The sequence below is a fragment of the Pezoporus wallicus genome, unplaced genomic scaffold, assembly GCF_028554395.1.
Source record: "Pezoporus wallicus isolate ANWC-B61680 ecotype Strahan unplaced genomic scaffold, APGP_CSIRO_Pwel_v1 contig_747, whole genome shotgun sequence".
NCBI lineage: Eukaryota > Metazoa > Chordata > Aves > Psittaciformes > Psittacidae > Pezoporus > Pezoporus wallicus.
Window position 1 is genome coordinate 2,391,772 of NW_026638457.1, and position 27,819 is coordinate 2,419,590.

At 39.7% G+C, this 27,819-nt stretch overlaps 1 protein-coding gene across 4 annotated transcripts; it reads right to left on the bottom strand.

Moving 5' to 3' along the window:
- Positions 1–27,231, bottom strand: PNISR (PNN interacting serine and arginine rich protein). 4 transcript variants are annotated; one of them, XM_057410840.1, is made up of 12 exons: positions 27,213–27,231; positions 15,009–15,127; positions 13,577–13,762; positions 10,657–10,880; positions 8,810–8,996; positions 8,349–8,539; positions 7,618–7,755; positions 6,524–6,623; positions 5,768–5,821; positions 4,330–4,500; positions 608–1,703; positions 1–361 (listed from the first exon to the last, which is right to left on the bottom strand). In XM_057410840.1, the coding sequence occupies exons 2-12, from the start codon at positions 15,094–15,096 to the stop codon at positions 331–333; spliced, it is 2,466 nt and encodes an 821-aa protein (XP_057266823.1). In that variant the 5' UTR covers positions 15,097–15,127; positions 27,213–27,231; the 3' UTR covers positions 1–330. The 4 variants fall into 4 exon arrangements, with proteins under 4 accessions (XP_057266823.1, XP_057266822.1, XP_057266826.1 ...); XM_057410839.1 differs by lacking the exon at positions 27,213–27,231 and adding an exon at positions 26,762–26,877; XM_057410843.1 differs by lacking the exon at positions 27,213–27,231 and having other exon boundaries at positions 608–1,700; positions 15,009–15,879.
- Between the last annotated feature and the right edge of the window lie 588 nt (positions 27,232–27,819).

The following is a 27,819-nucleotide window of genomic DNA, read 5'->3' on the forward strand; positions in this document are numbered from 1 at the left end:
TTTTAAACAAAAAAAATGAACTAAAGAGCTTTATTGACATCACAGTACATTCAATAGTAATTTTAAGAACATTACAGCTGAAAGAGAATGGCGTGGTTTATATTCTTAATAAGCACTACCGTTCTTGGGGAGAAAAAAAAAAAAAAAGGTAATGCAAAGAAATCCTATTAGGTATTTAATTCTGAGCAGCATTTGGAAAAAATACACTTATTTACAGATAAAAAAAGGATTCTGGTTTCACCTACATAGCCACAATGTGCCTCTATAATGAGACAAGCCTTTATAACTCATGGAATTTTTAAACATCATAGCACTGGTGCCATAAATTCCTCAGCGTTTACGACGAAGAGGAGTCATTGATCTGAAAAATAGAAGGAAAAGGGGGCAAAAGTTAATTGGAAAAAATAAAAGACCCCCAAACCCACAAACACTTTAGGCTTTAGCTATTAACAGTTTTAAGAGATTTTTCCAAAGTTACTTTTGCCTAAGACAAAAAAAATTAACAAATACCATACTTTATTAAAAAACTTCATATGCCGTACACATGAAGACGAATATAAAAAAATAAAAGTAAAAAGTCAGACAAAATACTTAAAAAGTATACTACCTTGATCGTGACTTAGACTTGTGTTTGCGGCTTGCCTTCTTACCAGACCTTTGAGATTTCTCCATGGAGCATGACCGAATATGCTTCGATTTCTTAGCTTTCTTTTCTTTGCTGCTTCCTGGCGATTCAGAACTACTCCTCGCACTAGATTCGGAGCCTGACCGTTTTTTGCTATCTTTGGTAGTAATTCTTTTGCATTCTTGCCTGGAATCCTGTCTTATTATTTTCACACATATGGACTCACCGCGAGTGAAAGTTCTTTCGCTGTCCCTTTTTCTCTTTAATCTACTGTCGTCATGACTACCAGCCTTACTTTCTTTTTCCTCTTTTTTGGACCTGTCTTTCCTTTTTTCTTGATCTTTCTCCCTTTCTCTGTTCTTTTTTCTGTCCTTATCTACAGCTCCACCCTGCTCCTTCTTCCTTTCTTGGTCTTTACCCTCACTTTTATGTTTGTGCCTATTTCCAGGAGGGCTTCTACGCTGGTCTTCAGCTTTACGCCTATCCCTGCTTCTGCTGCGGCTTGCACGGTTAGCTCGCCTATCTCTGGAACGGCTACTACGTCTATCCCAGCTTCTCTCTCTTGAAGGACTCCGATTTCTTCGCCTCTCTCCTCTTTCAGCACTGTGATTTCTACTAGATCTTCTCCTTTCCCTTATTTTCTCCCTGCTCCTACTTCTCTCTCTCCTGTTTCTGTGGGTGTAACTCCTGCTTCTGCTGCGCCTAACTTTATGTGAAGGTGTCCTACTGCGACTGTGCCTCTTCTTCCTTTTAGGAGAGGAAGAACGTGAAGAGCTGCGACTACTACCTGAGCTAGTGCTATAGGATGAACTAGATACAGTGCTGCTGCTGCTACTGCTTCTGCTATTGCTGCTACTGCTACCACTGCTAGAGCTTCCTGACCCACTCCTTCCTGTCCTCTCTTTACCCTCTTTTTTAAGCTCTGTATCAGGAGCAATTGCATTTGGAGATCTTTTCTTTTCATGAACCATATCTGCTTCAATTTCTTTTGCCTCCTGTGATGCCGAGTTACTATTTTGTTCTTTGTTGATAAATTCATTCATCTCTTTTGAAACTTTTTCACTTTGTAGCTTTTCTTCTGGAAAAAAAAAAAGTGTGTAAAAGAAAAAAAGCAATTAACTTGGAGTGAAATGACAATAATTTCCATACCATTACTTTTGGCAAAACCAGATTTCCAAGCATCTTTCATAATACTTACAATAAATACACTGTCTGCCATCATGCCAACTACCCACCAAAAGACTTGTTTTCTCTTTTTGTAACTCTAGAAGAGCTGCAGTCCTGGTTTAGAAAAAGTGCACAACCCACTTTTAGAAGTCCTTGATGTTATTTCCTGTTTCAGTGGCTGAAGACAAAGTTCTCTAACAAATACCCTGGAGCACCAAAACTCTCAAACTCATCTACACAAACATTATTTTTCCTCCTGCAACTTACTAATTCTTTCCTTCTCCTTCCTACAACACTCCTCTAGCAGTACCTACACCTCCTGCTTTCCTTCCAGCCCCACTTATCTGGGTTCAAGTAATCACTGGCTGGTCTGAAGAAGCTGCATTTTCCATAGAGTGCACAGGCGGGCTCTCAACCTCAGAACAGCAGCTGTACCTGCATGTTCTGTAGGACCACAAAAAGCCTTAGAGGAATACCTTGTGCTGTAGTGACATGTTTGTTTTTTTTAAAGAAAACACTGGGTTTAGAGTGTAAGATAACTTAGATTAGTCCTAAATGCTAACAGGTACCAGCAATTCAAATTTTTCCTTGTTTTTATCGGGTTTATAGCAAATGAATTCTAAGGAAGGTAAGAACAGTATAAAAGAGAGACTTACAGATAATTCTTTGCTTAAGATTAAGCTCAAAAGTTAAGACCACAGTATTTAATGTGAATAGATTGTGAAGCTCTTACAAAACAAAAAATTAGTCAGTTTGGATTGTATGTAAGCTTGGTAGTCAGCATGGTAAGAAGACAACAGAATGTACAAATACGTTTCTTGAAAGTAACATAATATCAGGCCAAGATCTTCACAGAGAAAAGTACAGAAATTCAGACCCTCAGAGCATTTTCCAGAGATTTCCAACCTTAAAAATAGTTTTACTTATTTCTATTCAACCTAGGATCCTTTGCATCACTGGCCAGGGTTTATCTCCTCTTCCCATTTTAAATTGAGCTCAAGAAAAAAATATCTGACATACATTTTTAGCCAAAAAAAACCCAAGCACAGCCTTTTCATGTGGGCTATCACACTGATGTGGACTGAATTAACTTATGGAATAAAACTGCATCTGTAAACCCAGTGATCTTAGTGGCAACTGAGAGTCAAATCTAACCCACAAAAAGAATTCCACCTGCTCCCTTAGATATTAGGTGATAAAGGCAGAATCCAGACTACGTTAGAAGATGACGTGTTGTATTGTATAGTAGAAATATGCTGCCTTTCCTAAACACCACTACTGTGAGACCCTGAATTTAGTATTCTTTGGTATTCTGGATGTATAGAGTCAGCTTCTTTACTCCAGAGTTATATTTCTGTAAACAGCCTCATGGAGATGTCCCCAAAGTGACATACGGCTTCCTGCACTAGGAATACAGCAGTCACAGGCCACTACTCAGTCACTCTCCATAAAAAGCTATCCTATTATGCATACATCTTACAATACGCAGACAGACAGGAATATTAAGGAACCCAAAAGTTTAGCTAGTTCAGCCTTTTATTAAGAGATCCATATGTCTTATTTCTAGGCCTTTAAAATAAAAAGAGGAAGTCGTCCATCTTGAAATAAGAAAAAAGTATGCTATTGTAATAGCACTTTATTTCTTCTGCAGCTTATGAACTTAGCTCATGACTTCTGCCCACTGTATTTGTGGGTTGATCTACGCTGCTCTTCAGCAGTCCAAGGTGACTGTGATTCCCTTTTGACCTACATTATTGGTACAAAAGGACAAACCTTACCTTGCACAGAGAAGAAGAATTAAGTTAGAGATTTGGTTTTGGTTTGTATTTCAAAATCAAGCCTGCCACCTTACGAGAGGCGAAGCGTGAACTGACTGGATTCAGATATCTTTCCCCAGTATTAGGTATAAAACCCCAGTTATGAAGAACCAACATGTGGAAACAAACCTCTGCTACAACTGAGAACAGCGAGTTTGAAGAAGCTGCAGCCTACCACTGTACGTTCCGAATGGAGCACTGCTCAACATTATGTAACAGAAAAGCATGGTTTTTAGATGATGCAAAATATGCTTTATATACTTAAAAGTATATACAACTTTGAGGAATCAAGTTTATACAAACTCCAGTCTGGTGCAGAAAGGTGAAATTTACAGTCTAGTCACAACTGAGATACTAATAATTTTTAAAAAATATATTATACACACACATGAATTTTTATAAAGCAATACTAGTATTTATATAGTACAATATCTATAGCATATAGATACGCACCATGCCTTAACTCTGAAGTAAATATTTTATTGAAAACACTACATGGATTTTTTTTCTTCTTATAAATAAAAGCAGCAAACCCCATTTTGATCAAGTAGCTCAAACCACCTTTTTTGTGAAAACTTTTAAAAGAACATTATTTCTAAATTTGATAGTTATTGGCTTAAAATGTATTTTCTCTAAGTAGTAAACCCCATATACAGCAGTATATGTAGCATATGTGTATGTATGTAAGCAGTGTATGTAAGAAGACATTATATGATTTACCTTCTAGCTGTTTTTCTAGTAGTAGTTGCTGTTCTCTCTCTTTTCTCCAAAATGCTTCCTGTTTTTGCCTGATTCTGTGTCGTAATTCCTCATCATCAGTATCAGATGATTCAGAGCCTCTGTCACTCCTCTCATCTTCACTGTCTCCTGATCCATAACCACCCAGTCCACCTGCGTGCATAAAGTCCAGTCTATCACGAGGAAAGATTAAGCTTTGTTCCTAATATTTCTGTGGGGCAAAGAGGAGAGTAACATTGCCCTTCCTTCACTTCCTCTTCTCTGATGAAGTCACTTTATTCTGGTAAGCGCCAATGGTGTTTGACTGGTGTGACCAAGGCCCCCATATCTGCATTGATGCTCACTGTCTGGTTCTACTTCTTCTGGAATGTTTATTTTCAGCAGGCAACCACTGTGATCATGGTACTTTTTCCATTGCATGGAAGAGCAAAAAAGCTCTCTGTGGAGATCGTAACAGTGCCTGCCTCTGTATCAGCAACTGGACAGAAAATGCCTGGGACCTTTCCCAGAAGACACCTCTGAAATTACTTCAGCCGCCTCCGCAGTCCAAGGCTACAGAAATTCTGAATGCCATTTCAGTTTTCCTATATTGATTTAGAAAACACTGCACTTTGACAGGTATGGAGATGGAACAGAAATGGACTTTCTTCTCCCCTAGAGATATTAATAATTACTGGACTGGTAAGAAAGATAAAGTCAATTTAAACAACTGACATGGAGATATTTTACTTTCTTTCAGGCTGAGGTTCTTATGATCTTATTGACTTAGTTTTAAAACGTGAATAATTGTGATAACATTCAACCTAATTAATCAGAATTCCAAGTTACAAACACATACCTGATCACTGACACTGATAGTCTTAGATAATAAAAAGCATATTGGGAAAGATCTTTTGCTATTGTTTCTCAAACTGGGATTTCAAACTCTTTTTCTTGTGTTGTTTCTTGTAATATATCATATGGGAGCCTCTGTGCTTAATTAGGTAAAATGATAATACCAAAGATAAAAAAATATTTTTATTTCTAGACTTTCATGTTAATCTATCAGCTTTCTCTTCCTGCTTGGAAGGATCAAAATAGGAAAGAAATACAAACAGTATTCCTCTCTCTGAAGACTGCAGTATGCTTCTGAAACAATCATACTTCGAAAAGTAAATTTATCTGAAGTTTTTATGTATTTTCAAAATTAGGGCAAGATTCTCACACACTAACTCACACTGACTAGTCCTTTACTCCAAAAACCATCCCACTTATATCATTAGGATCACCTGTGGAACAAACAAAAGTGCTGATAAAGTTATCAGAAAGTGACCCATACTCCTGGGCAATGAAAATCTAGTTTCAAAACGCAATTCTAGAAACGCAAGGCAAGAGTGAAACTCCCCCTTTAAGCCCTCTCAAAAATAAGGAACATACTTACCGAGTCCAGTGAGGGAAGCCAGTGCACTGGACTGTGCCAGCTGTTTTGCAGGAGCTTTGTATCACATCAACAACAGGAACAACATGTTAACACAAATAGCCACGATTTCATAGTCATGAGTCTATGGTATTGTTAAATCTACTACTATTGCTGTTCTTTGGAGGGAGAGAAGAAACATTAAAAATGCATCATCCATTTAAAACCACTTCTAGATTTTCTGACCACGAAGATTTAGAATTTAACTGCAAATTAACAGTGAACAGAAAAAAAGACACAAATATACTCATAAATCACTTTCCAAGTTACAGCATCTGCACATCATTTTCAAGTTTCAGTAGTTACATGTTTAGATTACTCAGTTATGTTAAAGAAATCTTTTACGCAAGTACAATATGTGTTAATAGTGAAAGGAAATTAATTACTAATTGAGGACTCAACGCTTGTCTCTTTTCACTTCTGAACAGCTAAGAACTTGAGATAAAGATGACAGCATTAAGAAACAGCTACAACTCAAGAGACATTGACACACAGGTACCATTTTATCTAAAATGAATTGTATGAAAGAAATGAAGTAACTCACAATACACTGCACAGGATGACAGTACATGATCACTGGTTTTGAACTCTACCAAGTTGGATGCATTATACTAAAATTGTTCTTGGGGAGTAACTATGGAGTTTAAGTGTTCTAGAGACATGCAAATATAGAATATTCACTGAAGAAACTAACAAAAAACCCCAAAAGAGCTGGCATACCTTTAGTTGCTTTACGGTGAACATCTTTGGCCACATAATAAATTTCTTCATTTGTGACATCTAGGAGAATCTCTGTCAGCAGCATTTTTGTCAGCATCATCTGAAGTAAACGGTATTTACAATTAAAGGCCAAAACACCTTGAATAAATACTATGTTTAAATTATGTCCATAGAGTTTTCCTTCTTTTGATGGCTGTTAAAATACTCTCCTACATGTGTTATTTTATGACTTCTCGGAACATATGATTTAAAAACATAGGTCTGAAACTGTTTAAATTTGACCTGACTTCAAAAATTTTAGAACAGTTTGTATTTTGACTGTGAACTGTATCCATGTGTATTACACACCGCTGATTCCTAAAGTCAAAAATGATACAATGAATATGTAAATCAGAAATGTACTTGGACTGACCCCATTTATTTTTCAGAAAAGAATAAAGAGCACATTTAAGTCTGATATGCTGTCTCACTGACCCCAATCCTGCAAAAATCATCAGAGGTAACTTATGTAGGATTTTATTATGACATACTTCCTACAAAAATTGAAAATGTTGGTAGCTAGTTCTCCAAGCTGCTCTGCCTGGCCACGTGCTTTGCAAAAATACAGGGCTTTCAATTAACAAGGTTTCAGTTGTACAATTAGCATGCTACTTTGATTTCAAAATATGAAGTTTCTAAATTCCTGGTGACATAGAAAAATTGTTGCTCATCTAGGACTTTCTTGCAAGAATACATTTCTAAAACTCCCTTTCACAGGAACTGAGGTTTAAGCATAGATTTCAGACACTTAATCATCAAAAGTTTTCAGAAATTTGGCAAATTAAGCAAAACCACAGAATTAATAATGATCAGTGTGTAGAAATCACAGTCATTACATTATTTCACTGTTGTGCTAAATACAAATTATGTAACCCATATCCTTGTATATATGAGAAAGAGCAATATAGAGACATGCAAATATAACTCTGCTTTACAGTATGTGTGCTATACCTCTATTGATAGCATCAAGCAGAGAAAAAGTGTTTTACTTTGCTGTGCCTGGAAAACAGGAGCAAACAGACAGAAACACTTAGTGAGAACTACATTATTAATACCATTTGATACTCCTTTTCCTCCTCTGTCATTTCTGGTTCGCTTTGCTCCTCTTGAGGAGCCGGGGATGGACTCCTGCTGGTTTTCCCAACGCTTACAGCTTCTGTGTTTTCAGCATCTTCATCTTCCTCATCACTGTCCTACAAGAACAACATCATGTATTTCAGGGAAAACTTAGATGCCAAGCTCATTAGTGTCTATTGATGACAGTCAACTTAATTTACTTTGTACTGAAGTCTGTATTACAGTTATCATAAAACTCTCCTTCCCCCCTCCCAATAAACATGCAACTCCGTCTCTACCCACAGGAGATAACAAAATACAGAGTTGTCAGTTCACTGCCAGAGAGGTACTGAGAACTGCTAACAACTGAGATAACTGCTAAAGTGAACAGAACATAAGGTTTCCTAAATGGGCTCAGTTTAGCAAATACAGGTATCTAAATTTTTCAGCTGCTTCAAAGACCATGCATGCTCCCAAAATACAGAAAAGAAAAAAGCCCAATTTCATCCTTGCTTCTTTGCTACACACATCAAATAACATACTTTTACCTTTCAGACATTAGCAACTCCAAAACACCAAGTAATTATCTACAAAGCAGCAGCTTAACCTTAGTTTTAAGCTACAGAACCAAAGAGAACCAAGAATACACAGTCTTTCTTTTGAGGAGACCAGGAAGTTGATACCTTTCAGGAAATACAAACCTGAGCAAAATGCAACCACTTCTACTTACAAATTTACTTTTCTGAGGTAACCGTGGGCCATCCCCTTCTCCAGCCTCCTCACTTTCCTTTTTTTCTTTTTTAGACAACTGTGAACGTTGCTGCTCCATCCTCTCTTTTTCCAACTTTTTCTGTTTTTCTCGTTCCATCTTTTCCAGGCCCTCACGAATCCAGGCAGGCAGAGTTCTACGCTTCACAGCATCTGCATAAACAAGGTTTACAGTTCTGCAAGATGAACAAACCCTTCCCCAAAAGAAGAAAAAAAAAAACCAAACCAAGCAAACCCAAAGAAATAAACCCTTCACCCCGATCCAAAAATGCCACACATCTGATTGTGGGAAGAAAAAAAAACAAAGCATTTACAATAGCTTTGCCTTTCCCTTCTTTTGTACTTTATATATATATATGTAAAAAAAAAAAAAAAAGTCTTCAAATTTTTATTTTTTTTTATTAAGGAGTGGTTAACATGTACCAATCTGTGGAGGCTCCTGCTTCACAGGCATCGTGATAGGTGAACGCTGTCGGTCTCTGAATGAGGGTCTTTCCCTTCGATTTTGAGGAGGTGCAGAAGGTGCTGGTGGACCTGGTGGTCCTGGCGGTCCTGGCTGCCAATAAGGTGGGTGAAAGCCACCTTGAGGTGGACCAAAAGCAGCCCCATGCTGAAAGAGTAATGCAGTTTATTTTTCTTCACATGGTAACACTAAATACAGCATGTGTGCAAGTCCATGCAAGTAGAAATCCACGATTTCTAGGCTACTAAGAGCTCTTAATCTCTTTCTGTGGTCCCCAAGAAACAAGATTTCCTTAAATATTTAATGTGTCAACTTAGATTGAAGCAGAGATCCTAACAAAGCTGAAAGGGCTTCAACCAGTCTCCTTTTATACTGTCCTAAACAATAAGCCCAACAAGCACCACCTATCTCCAGCAGTTCCTTACCAGCTTAACATCAGAGCATGCAGTTAAATGAAGAGTATACAAAACTAAAAAGTCTAGCTATGGGCGCAGTCTTTCCTTGTAACTACAACATGAGGACAAAAATGGAAAGTTCAAGCTTTTATTACAGAAGTGTTTTGCACTGTGCACTTCCCAGAAATCTTTCATGGCTGCTGCTAATATGGCTGATTAAAATATTAACTGCATCAATATGCAAGTACAGTAGAGACCCTCGGTACTGAGGAAGCTGTATACAATACAAAAGTCACAAGTCTTGAAGCAAAGATGGGGGGATGGGAGTGCTTTAGTATTTTCTGCCCAGAAATGCCTAATTAAACTATTTAAGAGGAGAGTGTTTAGGAAGAGAGTTACAACATCAAATCTGGTTTTATTATATTTTACTGTGTATTTAAGTCACTAGTGCTAAAAACACTCTTCCACTACAATTTCAGCTTGAGCATCTTCCTGTTATTCACTGCAAAAACAAGTTTTCTGTAGAATTTAGAAAAATTAATTTTAAGAGTTGATCTCATAATAGTAAACAAAGGAAATTATACTAAACTACTGTATTTGAAAATTACTGGTTCACTTCCTAACAATATTGCTGAAAAGAATTTAATAATAAAGTAGGCCAGAAGATAAACACTCATTTCTACCCATCTTCACTTGGGTTTGTTTATGAACAGGAGGTGTTTTAACAGGTACAGATGGTCTTTTATAGCCAAGTTTTGGAAGAAAAATACTGAAAACAGGAAGAAGATCAAAAAAATTTTGTACTTTAAGATTTGCAATGCCCTCTGCTATTATGAGCACTAAAACCACCTACAGATTTATTATGCTATGCAATTTATATGCCAGAATGAAGAAAAAAAAGTGTATGTGGATTTTTTAGAAATACCATTGTTTATTCAAAGAATCACAGTAGATAGGTATAGAGAAGCTCAATGGATCATCTAGTCTATCTCCCTGCAAATACAGGACTGTTCCCTATGGTACGTTATCTAGTGGTTTTAGTACATATTTCTGAGATTATTTTTTTTTCCTCTTCCTCCTCTGTTTTTTTTTACTGTTTCTTTTTTTAACCACAAAACTACACAATGTTAATTTCTATACTGGAACATGATGATTCGTTTTAATACTGCAGACAACAGCCATTTCTCATTACTAGTATAGGAAAAAAAAAACCCTTTCGCCTCAGAACAGAACTGAAAACTCTGAAGTCTCTTCTGCAAGGTATTTGGTAAAAATGTATCTTAGCAGATAACAGATTCTGCAGATGTTTGTAGAACTGAAGAATGAAAGTCACCGCTAGATGATATTAGAGGAACACATCCACGGAAGAGACTCGGCACGCCTACAATATTAAAGCAACAAATATGTTTCACCTGATAGTCAAACTGGTTCACTGGCCCCATTGCAAAGTTATCGGGAGGTCCCCCAAAGTTGTGATTGTTCTGGTTAAACATATGCCTGTTGTCGGAAGCAAATTCCCCACTGTCCTGACTGTTGCTGTCTTCGGACGGAGGAACAATTTCCATCTGACCTGGGGTTGGAGTCATCCACTGCTGATCTGGAGGTGGGTGAGGGGGCTGGTGAGGCATTCCCCATTCTGTTTAGGATTTAGAATATAATTCAATACCAAGTTAGTACAATTTATGAGTCACCAATCACTCAACGTTTTTGTACCTCTCAAAAGGTTCCTTCCTCAAAGCAACACAGATGATGAAGTTATGAAAAATCATTAATCTACAGACTGTTCCACACTGTCTTAACAATTTCTTCAACTTACTGAAGGAAATACAAATAGCTGTAGCTGAACTAACACCCAGGGGCTGGGGGCAGAACTGTATGTACACAGACACACTGTACATCTGTTTTTATAAATTTCCAATGATACTCAGTCCATAGCACTTATAAACTGTATAAATTGTAGAAGAAGTGACCCTACTTCTCTACTTCAACTTTCTAAGTAATGAGCTATTTTATTCCTTCACATAACAGGCTTAGAAGACCTGTTAAGGAAAGCTAATGGTTTTCTGAGGAGCACAGCCACTGAAACCTGCTTTCCAAAGTCTTCTGTCTTAATAATGGGTGATTCCCAGGATTCTCCAATATCTAGCAGAGGTCCTAGCATAAGCTACAGTCATAACCCCTCAAACGAAAGTTACAGCTGGCTAACAGAGCAAGAAGTGCCTAAGGAATGAATTAATAGGTCATACGGCCATAACCTTTGTCTTCCTAGGAAATAAGTCTAAATACTCCTGAAGTATTCTAAAGGACAGAATCCTTTATCCTTTAAATACAGCTTACAAGAATTATTGTTAATAAATGCATTAACATTTGACACTATTTAAATGCTCAATTTACATCAAGTCAACTGATATGGAGAAAGATTAAGCTTTGTAGAAACAAAGTAAATATGTGAAGAGAACTTTGGGTAGCAGTGCATGGTATGATTCAGTTTGTCTACTTTTACACACTGAGAACAACACTGGCTAAATTAAGGGAAGCTAGGTCATATCTTCATCAGCATGGTCTTTTATTAGCATCCCAAAAAACTGGGAAAACAGCATATCCTTTGAATGATATACCCAATCATAACAAAATGCATTGGCACATTGTTTCCTGTCAATAAAAAGGGGTTCCATTCTTCTCACTCCTAGATCTAGGCTGTTTTCCTGTTCTGCATTTTCTGTGTGAGCTTGGGCACCAAGCATTTACGATTATCAGTAAAAATGTCTTCCTCATTTTTACTGTTCTGTGACTGTTTGCAAAAGATACTATTTAAGATATTATTCTCTTTCACCTTAGAGACAGCAAAGCATAGGATGAATATGCTTTATGTGAGCATACTCGCACCACAGGATCATATGAAAAACGAAGTGTCCAATGACACAGTATTTCTGTGAAAACCTCTACCTATATAGAAATACTGCTAGAATACACACTGTGTATTGCCACATAGTAAAGTTCACATTTTTGCATATGGCTACAATAACTTAGAGCCCAGAGCAGGCAGGTGAAACTTATGCAAAACCTGATGGCTACACCTCCCTTTTGTAAAGCATACCTAAGAACTGCCAAGGACATTTTCAGCCTACTTCTATGAAGCACTGCAATAAAACAAATGTGAATAGTCACAGTGAAAACTGGAGGTGTTACTCTTTCAATCATTAACAGAACCAAGCATGAAGTGCAGTTTTCACCAAGATGACAGAAAGCATGCATACAGGCTTACTAAACACCTTGCTCATGCATTTCCAATTGCATTAAGAGAATGGTGAGGTAACAAACTTTCAGAAAACAACTTCAGAAAAAATTCAGCAGAAAATACTCAATCTCTACCCCATGCTTATTGCCAGTGTTACTTTATGAAGTTTTAAAAAGAAAATGAATTTTTGGCCAAAACTGAAGTTTTGAGGAAGTTATAAAGAACTGAAATAACTGATATTAATAGAAACATTCAATCAACTTGTAACTGAAAAATTATGCAGATGACAATCAGATACATAAGCAAAAAATGGAAAATACTAAGTATATGAAACTGAGAATCACAGAAACAACTAGGTCAGAAAAGGCCTTTAAGATCATCAAGTCCAACAATTACCCCATGACTGCCAAGTCCACCACTAAACCATGTCACTAAGGGCCTCATCTGCACGGTGTTTGAACACTTCCAGGGACAGTATTCCACTACTTCCCTGGGAAGCCCATTTCAATGCATGAAAAAATATTTTACAGATAAAATTTTGCTCATCTCATTTTTCAACATTTTAACGCACCCAAACCCAGGATCTACAAGCTATATTGTGAACTCATTCTACATGTCAAGATTACGCAAGAAGCAGGTATTACACTACAGGAGAAGGCAACATATACTCTTCAATTCTGAGGCATCCTGTTGCATTCAGTGCTGCTGTTCCTAGGGCAGTGGGATAAGCAAAACACAACATAAGATGTAAGAATAAGAACCCAGGGAAATAGATAACTGCAATTCACACTATCTTTCTGCAACAGTCAGGGACAGAACAAATCTTTTGCTTATGTATATTATAAGCACGATTTATTTTATACAAAGATTACTGAATTGTGTTATCAGACCTTTGTGTCTGTACTGTTACACATTTTGTGGAACACTTGACTGGGTAGTAGCAGCTGTGATACTCAGTTACGATGCTACTGTTAGTTTTGCATCTTGAAACCTAAGGGACAGGGCATATTCGCACCCAAAAATGTCTGACAAAATTAAAATTTCATTATATATTAAATAAAACTAAAAACGAATGCATGGGAAGGAAGACAAACCTGGCTGCCACATTCTGTTGAAGTTGGGATCCCCCTGAAAATTATTATGGTTGTTTGGACCAGACTCTATTCCTGAAATATCCTGCCCGTTCGGCATCATTCCTTGTTGTTCCACTACACTCTGTTGCCCTGAGGCTTCTCGCTGAGCAATCCATGCTTGAGCTAATGCAGCCCAGTCAATCTGGCCTAAAATAAACAGAGGAAATATAAAAGGTTAGTATTCACATGCCTGAAGTTTAAATGTTTCTCAATTACATGTATCACTGCTCAAGAGAAATGGTCAACGTTTACCTTCAGCAAGTACCATGAGCACCATTGAAACACACAGTGTAGAGTAAAACAAACTGAAAGCAAATGTCAGTGTACATACTTGCTGAAGTAGCGTTTCTCTGCATACGTTTAAAATGCCATAAGGCAGATTATTTTAGGTTCACATTAGCACTGTATGGGTGGTAGCAATACATTTTTTACCTAAGTGATTTAGTTTTGATATCAGAAAAAAAAAATATATATAGCCTTAATTTCTAAACTCAAGTCCAAGAAAGATGCATAGTTATAAATTTATAAATATATAAATATACATTTTGCAAGGTATAGCCTTTGTATAACCCTCTATTTCTGGAATGCATATTTCTCTCCCCCCTTTTTTTCTTTACTACCATTCCTTCCTGTAAGTAAGTTGCACTCTCAGAGGAGGACACTAGTCTGTGTATTATGCTCATTATCAAGTCACGAAATCTCTCTAGTGAAGTTAGAGAAACTGAAGTGACAGAAAGCAATGTAAAACCAGTGTGCCCAATCACCCAGATTATCAAATACACACCTTCGCTTTCTTTTACCTATTCCTATATTTCTCTTCATGCTTTGAACTGCTGTCACCTCACTCTCAATTTCAGGTTTATTGCTTTGGTGGGTTTATTTTTTTGATGGGGGAAAGAAATCCAAACAAGAGATCATGATCATCACTGCTGTAACCTAAAATACCATACCAATCTTCCAGTGAGAGTTTTTCTGTGTATAAACTTGCATTAGTATTTCTGCCACACAAGCACTGAATAAAAAGCAGATTTCCTCAAATAAATAATTAATCTTGGCTATAGAACTGGCAGAAATACAGATTCTGTAACTCACAGGGACAGATTCTGTAAAAGTACGTAAGGTCTAAATGTTAATCAGTATGACTGGTAAAATGTTGATAATTTGTCCAGGATAACTCAGGTTGCTTGTCTGTACTTTGCATATTAAATATTAACTATGTTAAAACATTTGGAATTGACGCTATTTTTCTAGTTCTTTAGAAAAACATTATAACTGTATTATCTTGGGAGCAGCTACAAAAAGGCAACTATCAGTCATGCTCTGAACAAAGATTCACAAATCCAATTGACAACAGGAAAAATAAAAGAATCCACGAAGCTTTCCATATACTTACTTGGATCTTGCTGGTGCTGAAATGACTGCATCCACTGCTGTTGGTTCAAAGGCCATTGCTGCCAAGGTTGTCCACCTTGATCCCACATCTTTTAAGTCTTTATATAGTCTATATTTCAACTAAAAATAATAGTTGTATGTTTAAATAGATGCCCATGAAATATCACATAACTGAAACTTACATAACTGCAGACACAGTTAAGCCTTGCAAAGCAAGCTGAAGCAATGCTGGCTTAATATTTTAAGCTGGAGGAAACAGTTCATCCTTTAGAGTAATATCTGCAAACATTACCATCAGTTTCAGAAGCCCAGTATGCTTTCTCTGTATTTTCACAAAGAAATTAACTACAAAATGACGTTCAAGGAGAGGTTTGACAAGTTTATAAGACAAGAACTCATCTGACAGTAAATGCAATTTAAAGTCAAAATGTAAAAGACATTAAGTGATATCCTTGCCTGTTTCTTAAGGAAAAGATGTGTATTTTTCTATACAAGTGTCATGCAAGTCTGTTAAGCGAGACAAAGGAAAATCACTGAATGGTAAAACACATCATTAATGATTGCACAGGTACAACAAGGTGTCCACATGCATTTTATGTGCTGTACAGGCTCACTGTAATTTCTAAACAATACATGCTTTGTGAGGAAGAAGAAAAAAAAAACCCACAAGCCTCTGCTTAGCTGCGCATTTACCACATGGTCTCTTAAAATCATGAGAAACATTTGTTGGTGCTGTGCTCCATGCCCTGAGCAGGGAGCAGCAGCTCTAGGACCCGATGGCTCCATAACCTGCTTTAAGTGAAGCTCCAGGACCAGCTTTGCAAGAATCTGACAAGGCAGAGCAGCCTACCAGGTTGGTATGCCTATAATGGAATGCCAGCTCTTTTCCCGTCATTTGCACCTCCTGCGTACACCTAACCTGCTACTGCACATGGAGGACCAGTGGCCACCTGCACTGCTCCAAACAGCTTTTCTGAAGACAAACCCTGGGCGCAGTTTTGAGAACATTCTAGAAGCTGTTCCCAAACACCAGTGGGGTAAGACTCCCTCTGTCCTACCCACTTCGCAACAGGCTTCACTCTCAAAGAACATATCCTCTTACCATTCACCAGACAATCCTTGATTTCACGCAATAAAACCATCAACCATGTAGGCTATTTCAAATACTCCAAACTTAAAAGAAACAGAAACATTCATTCACAGGAGGTGCACACAAAACCTCACTGTGGCTCACAGCCAAGTGCAATACAGAATAGATGAGTACAGCCTGTCAACTTCAGAAGAAAGTAGCTCAGAGCAGCCAGTGCCACTCAGGTGGCCAGCCAGGAACATAACCACAACCGCTCTTACAGAGCAGGATGCAAGCAGCCCTGGCTCTGGCAAAGCCAGACAGAGCTGGCTTTCAGCACACAGAAAAATAGAGTAGATCCTACTTCCAAAGGGATCTCATGCTTAGTGCTTACACATTCATACAAATAATTACATGACTGCATAGGAAGAGAGCATCACGTTGCAAAAACGCACAACAAAAAAAGCTATACAGAACATCGCGGGGTGTTGGGTCATGCAGAGGTGAATGCAAGCTTGTCTCTTGCATACTTCTGTCATATTTTCTTTTTAATCTGAAAAATTGGAGAACACCTTTGTTCTGAAACCACTTATATTCAAGCCAGTACAAAAATTATGCATGTACGGCTCAGAAAAATTCATTTGCAAATGCCTTTTGGGGGAGGGGGGGGACACAACACAGGACTGCAGGGGGGGGAGCTTAAAACAAGACCAGATCAATTTTACAACAGCAAGAGCACTGGGAAAACCTACCTTACCATTTTCACTATCTTTTCCTACAAAATTCAGTATGGTGGTTGTTTTTTTGTGGTAAGGTTTTTTGGTTTTTGGTTTTTTTTTTCTTTCGTCCTTTTTTCTTTTTTACATTTTTATCTGTACCTAGGAAATCAACTTTCTTATACCAATTGCGTGCAAGGCTGGCTAATAATGCACTTAATGCAACATTTAAGCAGGCCCTCACATACATAACTCTCCAAATACTCCTATGTGCATATTTCATACACCAAGTATGAAGTAGTAACCTCATATACTATTTCCACCCTAAAGAAGAAAAAGATAAGTTTCTTCCTCCCCTCAGTTCATCTTTCCATCCAGAATCCAAATTCTTTCAATTGTCAAAATAAACTTGTTAACATCTTAAACCAAAGTTGTAACAACTGTGGTTCAAGATAACCACCAGCCCTGAACAGCCTCTCCCCTTGTTCCCAGCTGTTAAATCACAAATTCAACTGAAGTGCAACCTCTTACATACAGCTTTTACTTGATAGGATCAGATGAGATTTAATTTTATAGGACTGTTTCTGTCCTAAAATCTTAGATACTTTGGATTTTTTTTTTTTACATGCTCCAGCTAACAGAATTAGATTGTAATAAACTTTTGTACCTGATAAAATGCTTATCAGTTATCTGTTTCTCATGGATTCTGCACTGAAAAGGACATTCAGTATTTGAGCCTTTTCTTGTTTATTTGCAGGCCTTGATCCTCACTGTGGACAAGCTGAAGCACCAGTTTGGAGAGTAAGAAGGCCAAAGGTAGCAAATGCCTCCAGATCTCCTGTGCATATCCTGTCCCTGAAATAGCAACTATCTTACCATTTTATAAAGTGTTCAAAGAAATTAACTCAACTTTTTGGTGATAGGGAGATAAATTATTCTGCAGCTATATCAACTGGCATCTGAAAAGGTGACCACGAGACACAGAATACAGGCAGTGACTTTAGGCAGCAACACCAGGCAGCAGCAACATTCATTCCCCTCCTGGTTTCCCTCTCAGCATAGGATGCTGAGGCCAAATCCACACTCCAAAGGACTCCACCATCTCCCCATCAGAGAGCAGCACTGACCCAGGACACCTAGCATTCATCCAGGCTGCTCCCAAACACGTTTCAGGTATCAGCACAGACCTGGGACTCAGAAGGCAGTTAAGACGTGTTCATTCTGGTTTGGAAGGTCAGACACTCACCCAGTGCCAGCTGGCTTCAGGGCCAGAATGAATAACCCTGTCAGGTTTTAGCTGTTACCGTACATAGCTGCTTCTTCATCAGTCTGCAACATAATATGGCCTAGAGTCTTCAAGAGGTTATCTCACCTTATTATTGCTATTTTGGGCAGAGAAATCAGGTGGGGGAGTTCATTTCTATTTTGATGCACAAGAAGACAGCAACAGCTGTGTAAAACCTTGAAGAACTTCAACATTTGGTTAATTCAATTTATGCCATCCAGAACAGACTGATTTAAGATCACTGCTATTTGAACCTGCTAAATTTTGTTCATGGACTGTATTTGAAAGCTTTTAATTCTGTATTGCATTTGTACTTTCACTATTTTCCTGAAGAAACGTTGATTTTCTTAGGTTGGCAACTATAAAAAATGCTGGCTTTCAAGCACACAGATTTATTACCAAATTCAATATAAAAGCTTTCTTTACTCATGAGGAATATGTACTACACAAATACTTAAGCAATTGCATCACTTTCTTTATGAAACTGAACACGCAAAAGCCCTTTTTCAAATATCATGTGAAAACTAGCCAAAACTATTATTAATTCTTATTTTTATTTCAATTTGATCTTCAGTATGCTATTCTTTGAAAAGAAACAAACTAGATATGAAGGAATATGAGCATCTTAAAATGTTTATAAAACTAACCTTAAGGTATATTGGCTAAAAGACCACATGTATTCAAATTCTTTAATACTGAAAACGAAATGATATATTTTAATATGCTCTATTCAGAGACAGTGAACAGAACTGGTTTGCTGTATGGCCTCTCCATCTGTACGGTGACCTGAAAGAAAGGGACACCATTGCTAATTCCTCCGTTTTTTGCTCCCTGCTTGGTTTCCTGCACCTTTTCAAAGTTTTCACTCACTGGTATAAGGTAAACATGGAAAAGGTACTTGATGTACAATCTTCTCAGTACAGAGAGGCTACAGGCATTCAAAGATGATTTACTGTCTTTACAAAATATTCTGCTAAGCACTGTTTAATGGTTTCATCTCCTATTAAGTTTCTGAGGCAAACAAACTGGCTTTAGTTACTCCTTTTTACATAAAAGTAATGTAACTTTGTATACTGTTTGGGAAACTTTACTGCGTATATAAAACTCTTAAAGAGAATCTCATTGTCCCAGGAGACATCTCTGACAGTTTCCTTTGCTAATGATGCTAATTTAAAGATGTCGAAAATAAAAACAGTCTGAGGCAAGTCTTCTGATAACGAACAAACCAAATCGACACTTTTGAACCTCAGTGCCATACAATGAAAGGAAAAGGGCACAAACTGTTTCTAAAAGAACTCAAAAAACACAGCAAAGAAAATGTAGCCTGTTTCCAGCAACTTTACATTTACTGCAAGGGATTCACACCCAACCTGGGGAAAGCAGAGACAACACCAAACCCAAAACCAATAAACAGTGCCTCTCCACCAGCCAAATAGGTAACTTAGAGCTTGAAACAGTTGAAACCTCTTGCACTAACGTATGTGGACAAGAAGCAAACATTTTCCTGAGACACATAAAGTAGTAATAATGGAGAAAAGAGAAGCAAAGTCTTCTCCCACCTAATTAAAATCTGCACTGCCAAAACTAACTTAGGGTGCTGCCACATGAATTATAAATGAGTTTTAATTTCTTACAAAAAGAAAATAAAAAATCAGCATCACCTGAAAGAGGCTTCACCTATCACAGCAGGAGGCTCTTAGGCCCACTAATAACAACACATGGCCAAATACACATCAGAACAGCCAAATCGCAGTGAAACAAGTTTTATTTTCCACTGAAGGGGGGGAGGAGGCGATGAACACTGGCTATAATCTACTAAATTCAAACCTTAACAAGACGTTAACAGAGAGGTACAAGAACTGAGAAATCATTAAGACTCACCGGTTCTAACACCACCAGTGCTTACAACAGGCTTTGAAAAGCAAACAGGTTCAAAGAATGGATCGATTTTACAGGTACCTATTTGCAAAGGAAAATGCAGATACTACCCCTCTCATGATGATGGTGTAAGCTTTTTTTATTTACCTCTTCTATCCTCCATTTGGACACAGCGCTTCTGCTTTCTCTAGCAGACACAGAAGAACACTTATTGGTGCTTAAAGAGACATTCCTGATGTTAGATCACAGAATAAGAACCTGAATCTATTAAAAATCTGTTTACCAATGAAGACATAAGCCAATTCGGGATTCTTTTTGTTTTATACAGAGGCACAATCACACAGGAAAAATATCCCATCAATTCGCATTTAATTTCAGTTACATGTCATCATGAAAAGTTACATGTCATCATGAAAAGTTAACATGAAATCTTAAGATTTTGCTAGAGTATTTAAGAGCAGCCATGTTCTGAAATACATTCTGTCATATGTTTACAAGGGTCCTGGGTGCAGCAGTAGCAGTCATGTTTCTCCTTCTTGGTAGCTGGTGCAGTGCAGTGTTTTGACTTTCGGCCTGGGAACAGAGCTGATAGAGAAGTTCTGGTTTGGCCAAGGACTTTCTGAGCCTCATGCTCTGCCAGGGAGGAGGGGAAGCCAGGAGGAAGCAGAGACAGGACACCTGACCCAAGCTAGCCAAAGAGGTATTCCATACCACAGCACGTCATGCCCAGGATGTAACTGGGAGTTAGCCGGAAGGGCTGGGGGACTGCAGGGTTGGAGGAGGTATCGATCAGAGCTTGGTCAGGCTGGGGGGGGCGAGTTATTGATCGGCTGGTGCTGAGGTGTTGTATTCTCTTCCCTTGTTATTTCCTTTATCATTGTTATTATTGGTAGTAGCAGTAGTGATTTGTGTTATACCTTAGTTACTAAACTGTTCTTATCTCAACCTGTGGGAGTTGCATTCTTTTCGATTCTCCTCTCTGTCCCTCCGGGAGTAGGGGGAGGGAAAGAAGGGGGGGAAGTGAGTGAACAAGCTGTCTGCCTGGTTTTAAACCACGACAACAAGAAAAAGATTCCTATTCAAAGGAGGGACCAACTGGAACTCTATTCAAAGGCAGGATCTGCTGAAGTTCTATTACAGCAAATTACTGGTACTAAATGTGCCACCTTTGAAAGGATTTCTGGTGAAAACTCCTCTGTTGACAATAAAAGCTGACAACAGCAGCATAGATAGGACTTGCCTTGATCTCCAGCAGACAGCAACCTCTGACAGCCAAGAGCACCCACGAAAATTTAAAGTTGGTGTCAAAATCTCTACTATACTCCACTATTTTACCCAACAAAAAGCTAGGTTGAGACAGAGAAAGAATAGGTATTTTAAAAGACAACTTTCCACTTCTCTCCTCAATTGCGATGTGCATCTCAGCTATAGATTATACCTATTCTTTTAGGAAAATGCCATCTCCTTCAACATGCTTATCTGTCTGCAAAGTAAGTTATTATCTGATACGGTTGTATGATGTGTCCAGACACACCACACATACTGAAAAGTATTAGACACTACTTACCAGTAACCAGAGTTTTGACTGATAGTTCACATGCTCACCTTTTAACTCTGGGAGACTTCCCCAGCACTCCCTATAAAACACAGTTACCTTGATATAATCTGACTTTCACAGAGATGGGGATGCCACCCTGTCAAATAGAGCATGGTTTCCTGACAATTTCCCAATGGCACAGTACTTGGTGAAGGAGCCCTTCAGTTATTTGCCCACATGTAAAAAATGGGCCTGTTTTTTAGACAAGGCCACCAACCGAACTTGAGCTCTACCAGGCTCACTCAGATTCCTCAGACAACTCTACACTGGCAGCTTTGTAGTCTAAGATTATCAAATCTGATAGCCAGTTCAATAGCACTTGTGCAGAGGTAACTATGCTCAGCCCTCTCAACCATACATAGGAACAGTCTTAGGGAGCAAGGCTCAGTCCTGTGAAGTTCAAGAGACAAAGCCCACTTATCATCCTGGAGATGCTATCTTTCTTATACACCTATGACATTGGTTGCAGGAGAACTGAAAAATATCAGGAAGTTTCACCTGGAAAGGTAAGCAAGACTTGCCCCTACATAAAATTTAAGAGAGCTAATGGATAATCTCAATTTCTCCAATGGATGCAGATAGTCTAAGACAAGAAACACAGATACTTACAAAGTTAGCTCAGCTCCAGGTGAGCATCAGGAAAATAGCTAACCATACCTAGTTGGCCAGGCGAGTACATCAAGCACACTCTTTTTTTGCTCTAACTTCCTGTTGTGACATTATGCTTCTCCTCATTATGAATGTTACACAGCAGAACACCTTGCACACTGACACCTTCTGCAGAAGAAGAGATTTGGAGATTCTGAATGGGTTGTCCCAAGAAATTCATGGAAGTGAAATATCTTAGCAATGAAATACAATTAATCTCTGGAAAATGAAATTAAACAGGGTTATTTGTTAGAAGGAAGATTACCTCAACACCAAGAAAGAAGGAGAGAGCCTGGGACTCAAGCTGTCCCTAGGAGGAACAGAGCAGGCACCTTTTGCTGTGTCATGAGCTTAAAAGATCAAAGTCAGGAACTCTTACATTAGACATCAACATCATTTGACTAGATCTCCAGGACACACAATCTGGCAGTCTGGTTTATTCAAGCCTGTAGACAGGTAGACTAATAATATGATTCCAGAGCCTACAGAACCAAAGCCAATAATCAAGTGCTTTCTGATGAAGAAGAGAAGCTACTGCATCACCTTCCTGATAATGTTACTCATCACCCCTGAACGCCTGGTCCACAAGTGATGCAAGATGGCCTGACAAGTTTTACTTGCAATCTGAGCTCTAACACATAGCTGCAGAAGTTCTTGCAGTGACTGAAGAGCTCATCTTGAAGGCCTTCCAAATAGGCATTGCATTTTAGCAAAGTGTCCACCATCTAAATAAAGAAAGAAGCTGAAACCACAGGCAATCATGCATGCTTTGAGAACACCTACATAGCTAGCCTTTGGACCCCAGGATTTAAATGCAACACACACTTTTTGATATTGCCTTCATAGAGTAAAAAAAAAAACAACAAAACAAACCTACAGATCCTGCATCTCCTCTAAGACAACCTGCCACTGCAGCCATGACTTTTGGCTATCTTTTGATCTACAGAGCAGCTGAAGGAAAGGATCCCAAGAGGTAGGATTCCTGGTTTGTAATAAACTGCAAATACTGTTTTTGAAATGAATTAATATTAAATAATCAGTGCCATTAGCTTTCAGCATGAGTTCAAGACAACACAAGCAGCAGTCTCTGATGCTCTTCGTGGAACTCCTGGGCTGCAGGGAGTTACCCATCTCACATCCACAGAAGGATCTCAAAAGCACCACATACTGTGTGGACAGAGTTTCTCTGTCCCCTATAGGCTTAAGCCTGGAGATGGACCTAAAGGAAAAAGAAGATGTCTCAGAAGTAGAGGCCCTTGAAATCAAAAGCCTGATCTCTTGACCTTTTGTATAAGCACCTTGTTCTAATGTAAGGTATCTTCCTTTCATTCAAGGTAGTCGAAATTGACTTTGTGAAGTTTTAGCACAGTGACTGAAGGTTTACAGTGAATTTCTGTGATGAATTTTATGGAACCACTCATTTGCACACAGGCTAAATCTAACCATACATTCACAACACCTAGAACAAAGCAGGTAGCAGAAAGACAGGAATCAGACCAACAACATGAAGAGTTAAAGCTTGAGAGCTGCTTCTCTCCCACCTTCCCCCTCCTCCTCCCACTATGCTATTGCTTCATTAGGGTCATGACAGCAGAGGCATCACTGATGAGGCTGGAAGGACTAGTGGATAAATACAGATACAACCCCAACAGTTCACATGTTTCTCCCAAGGAATGACACAGAGCAGCTCATCCATGTGAACTGGAGTCCAAACTCAATAAAGGACACAATGTATAGATTCGAAGAATATCTATCTCAATGTACTCCAAACTGGAAGGAAATTTAAAACTAAGCACATCTTCCACTACTGTGCCACTGGAATAAAGAATAATTTACTGTAATAATATGTACACAGCAGGTGACTGAAAAGAGAGGTACAAAAGAAAAATAGCCTCACACAGCCAGAGGAGCCCTTCTACCAAGATGAAAAATTTAATGCAAAAGGGTACCACAAGAATCATCAGCTGGTGGTCCTAATGGGGGGGACCCACATAAATCAGAACGCCTCTGCAGCTGAAAAGATCTGGGAGTATGGGAGCATTCTGCACCCTATGCACCTGTGTAAGAACCAACTCTAGGCATTACTCCAGAAGGGCTGCAGACACACATTCACTCAGAGTCAGAACAAATTAGTACTATCTTTCAGACAAAAGCACACCAGCTTCCATTTCGTTTGGGAAAATGAATATTTAGTACTGTATTATACTCAGCTGCTGCTTAGAAAATGAAACTTTTCTGGGGTGAGATAAGTTTGTAATAAATTAGGAAAAAAAAATTAAAATAACTATGTTGACTGCTACTCTGTTTCACCTATCACACTTTAAGTTGAGCACAAACTTCTATACATCCCTTAGGGAATTACCCTAAACTGTTGCAGATGTTTAATGCCCAGAAAGTATGGATCTTTCTCTTAAGAGCTAGTAGCTAAACTGATGTGTCTGCTGTGTCCAGCCAAAAACATGCAAAATTCTTCCAGCCTATTTACATCTGTGCATTACTAGAATGCTGGAAGTCAACTTCACTTACTCCACTGCATCAGCGTAACTTCAGTTACACCCATTCTGCCACATCAGAACTATTCTTTCTCAGACTGAAGAACAGAGGCCTTCCAAATGTGTAACCAAGATACAAAATACAGAACCAGAAAAAGAACTGAAGAAAACAGCTTGTTCTGGGACAAAGTTTTCCAGAACCAGGTTCACACATCAGCATGTCTGACTAATACAGTGCTACCAAGATGAAGTAGGCTGAGCAAAGGCCAAATAAAAAAAAAAAAAAAGAAAAAAAGGAAAAACAAAAAAAAAAGTACTATGAAAACTTCTTCAGTGAGTCATTCAAGAAGTGCTTCCACAGTCTGCTATTTTAAACTTCAATCTACATATCCACTCAGCTGAAGCCAACCCTTTCAAAAGAACAAAATGAATTTTGGGGGAAGTCTGATCTGCTTATTTTTTGCACATATCATTCCAACAGAAGACCTGATGCTAGATCTGCAATTAGCATTATGTTTTTTCTGAAGTGAACTGTCCATCTGCAACTTCCTCCTTGATGAATATGCACTGCACAAAGAGTACTACCAATAACTAAACAAACAACCAACTACTCATTGCTGGTCAGGAGCAGATATTACCCTCAATGATACACATTATCACTTAAGGAAGAGAGCTCAGCTAGTGATGAAAGAAGGTTTAATAAAACCTACTCATAGTGTCACTTGTTGCCAAAGGCAGGTATCTCAGTCATGAAAAGAAGGGAGACAGGACACCACTGTGTCCATAGTATATCTGCATAATCCTGCACCTAACTGAAAATCAAACACTGTTAAGACTCCTCCCTATCACTATAGATTACATATGGTGAGCTGTCCACTAAAACACTGCAGAACTATGTTAAATTCATGGACTTAAGCCCTGCAATACCTCCGAGCCCAAAAGTGGAGAAACCACTCTTTGAGAGCAGGAGTTTGCATGTCACTCTGACAAAGACAATAAGGAATTCTTGTAATGACATAATAGCAGAGATGACACCAGGTTTGCTGCTGCCCCAGACTAATTAGAAATCAGTAGCTTGTCTTCTGATTGGTCACTGAATTGTCAGCAATTCCAGTACCTTGTCCCTGGACAAAGCTGAGGCTCTCAGTTCCCCAGTTTTACAATCACAGGGAGGCACAGCTTCTGTCACCTTCAGAAGCGGCACTATCTCTTAGCATGGCCTGACCTTTGAATTTGAAAGGGGTTTCTTACTTCTACACATGATACAGCTATTCAGCTGGACTGAACTGTTATTTGTAACTTTGCCTTTGTAAAATGATGCTTAAATACTGTCTGCTGGTAGACATGACTTCTGCTTTGAAGACTACCATTCCTCATCTTTAAAAGGTGGCTGACACTCTGCCTTAACACAAATCCTTTAGGGCATACCTCGTTCCCTGTATCCCACACCTTTCAATATTTTTTGCATACAAACATTTACAAGTATGGCTGTAAGAGAAGAAATAAACAATAACCAAGGTGGCTGAATAGTCTGTATACTAATTTGTTCCAGCCCTCTTACCATTTTTGTGGCCTCATCCTTAACTGTAAAGCCTAGCACATCCCATCCAAGTTTAGTTCAGTGTTTAACTTTGTGGGATTGTCCGAGAATCTGTGCATAAGTGATCAATGCAAAAGGGCTTGCAAACCTGTGGTTTGTTTAGGATCAATGTAGAAACATCCTGCGTTTACCAAACTACTGAACCAGGTTCAGGTATCTTCAAAATGTTGCTGCATGTAATTAAACTGTTAATGTTAGTTCTCTGGAGCCCTCCAGCGGAATGAGCTCACGAGAATCGCCACGAAACCCATGAAACAGCACAAATATTCCACGGAGACATTTTATCTGCAGAAGCCAGGCTGCTGACACGGTCAGCTACCCCTTACTGGTGCTCCTTAGCTAGGCTACTGACTGCATCAGTAGACGTTCTCCCCTACACATCCGGGAGCGTTGCTGCACGGGCACCGAGCAGCACCGGTCCCTCGGCGCGCCCGGGCCGGCTGCGCGCTCCCCCCGCGAGCCCGCTTACGTGCGCTCCTCACGGGCCGCTCCCGGTCACAGCGCTGGGCCACCAGCACCCGCGGCGGCTTCACTCCCGGCACGGGCGGCCCCGGGGCATGCGCACGGGCAGGTAACGGACCGGGCCTCCGCGGACACCGGAGACCCCGCAAGGAAAGCGGCGCATGCGCGCTAGGAGGGACCGGGATCCCGAGGGCTCCCCGGCGCCGGCAGCCCTTCGTCCCCCCACCGCGCATGCGCCGCGGACCACCGGGCGGCGGGGGCGGTCGAAGAGCTCGAGTCTGCCCTTCTCACTCAGGCCACCGGCTTCCGTTCGCAGCTGCACGCCCTCCAAAGACTGCCGGCCCGGCTCGGCTCGGCTCGGCGAGGAGGAGAAGGAGGAGCGAAAGGGAAGCTCGGGTCAGCTCGACAACCACCGGCCCCCGGGAGCGCTGGCGAGCGCAGCCTGCCCCGTTACTTACACTCTCCCCTGCCTCCCGCCGCAGGCGCTGCCGCTGCTATCGCTCCACCGTCGCCTCCTCTCTTTCACTCCCCGTCTTCCCGAACAAGACAATATGGCGCCTAGTGGCGGTCACCCGGAAGTAAAATGCGTCACGGCGTTGACCTTTGCCTGGAACACGCGAGCGCCTCTCGCCACCATTTTTGCTAAGGGCGCGCGGAGAGTCGGGTGGTGCATCCCTTGCTTCCCCCAGCGGCAGGAAGCGAAGGGCAGCGGGAAGTGCCCGGTGCCGCCATCTTGACTGTGGGCAGCTACACCAGTTCCTGTTTGTCGCCGCTCTCCATGGCAGCCGCGGCAGGGGAGAAAGGCGGGGTCGTGATTCTAGCGGTGTGCCCCTCCAAAGGAGCGGCGCGGCCTTCCCCATTCCGCCTGTATGCGTTAATGTGAGGGGAGCCGGGAAAAGTCGTCAGCCCTGCTGTCTCCACAGGTGATTGCTAGTGAGAGTGTCCCAGGGTAGAGGAGGGCTGAGTCGGCATGAAGAAGTATATAAAGTTGTTTTGTTAAGCGGGTGTAACTCTGGGTAGTGGTATTGCACTGAAATCCGTAACATACACGCTGTATGGCTGCAG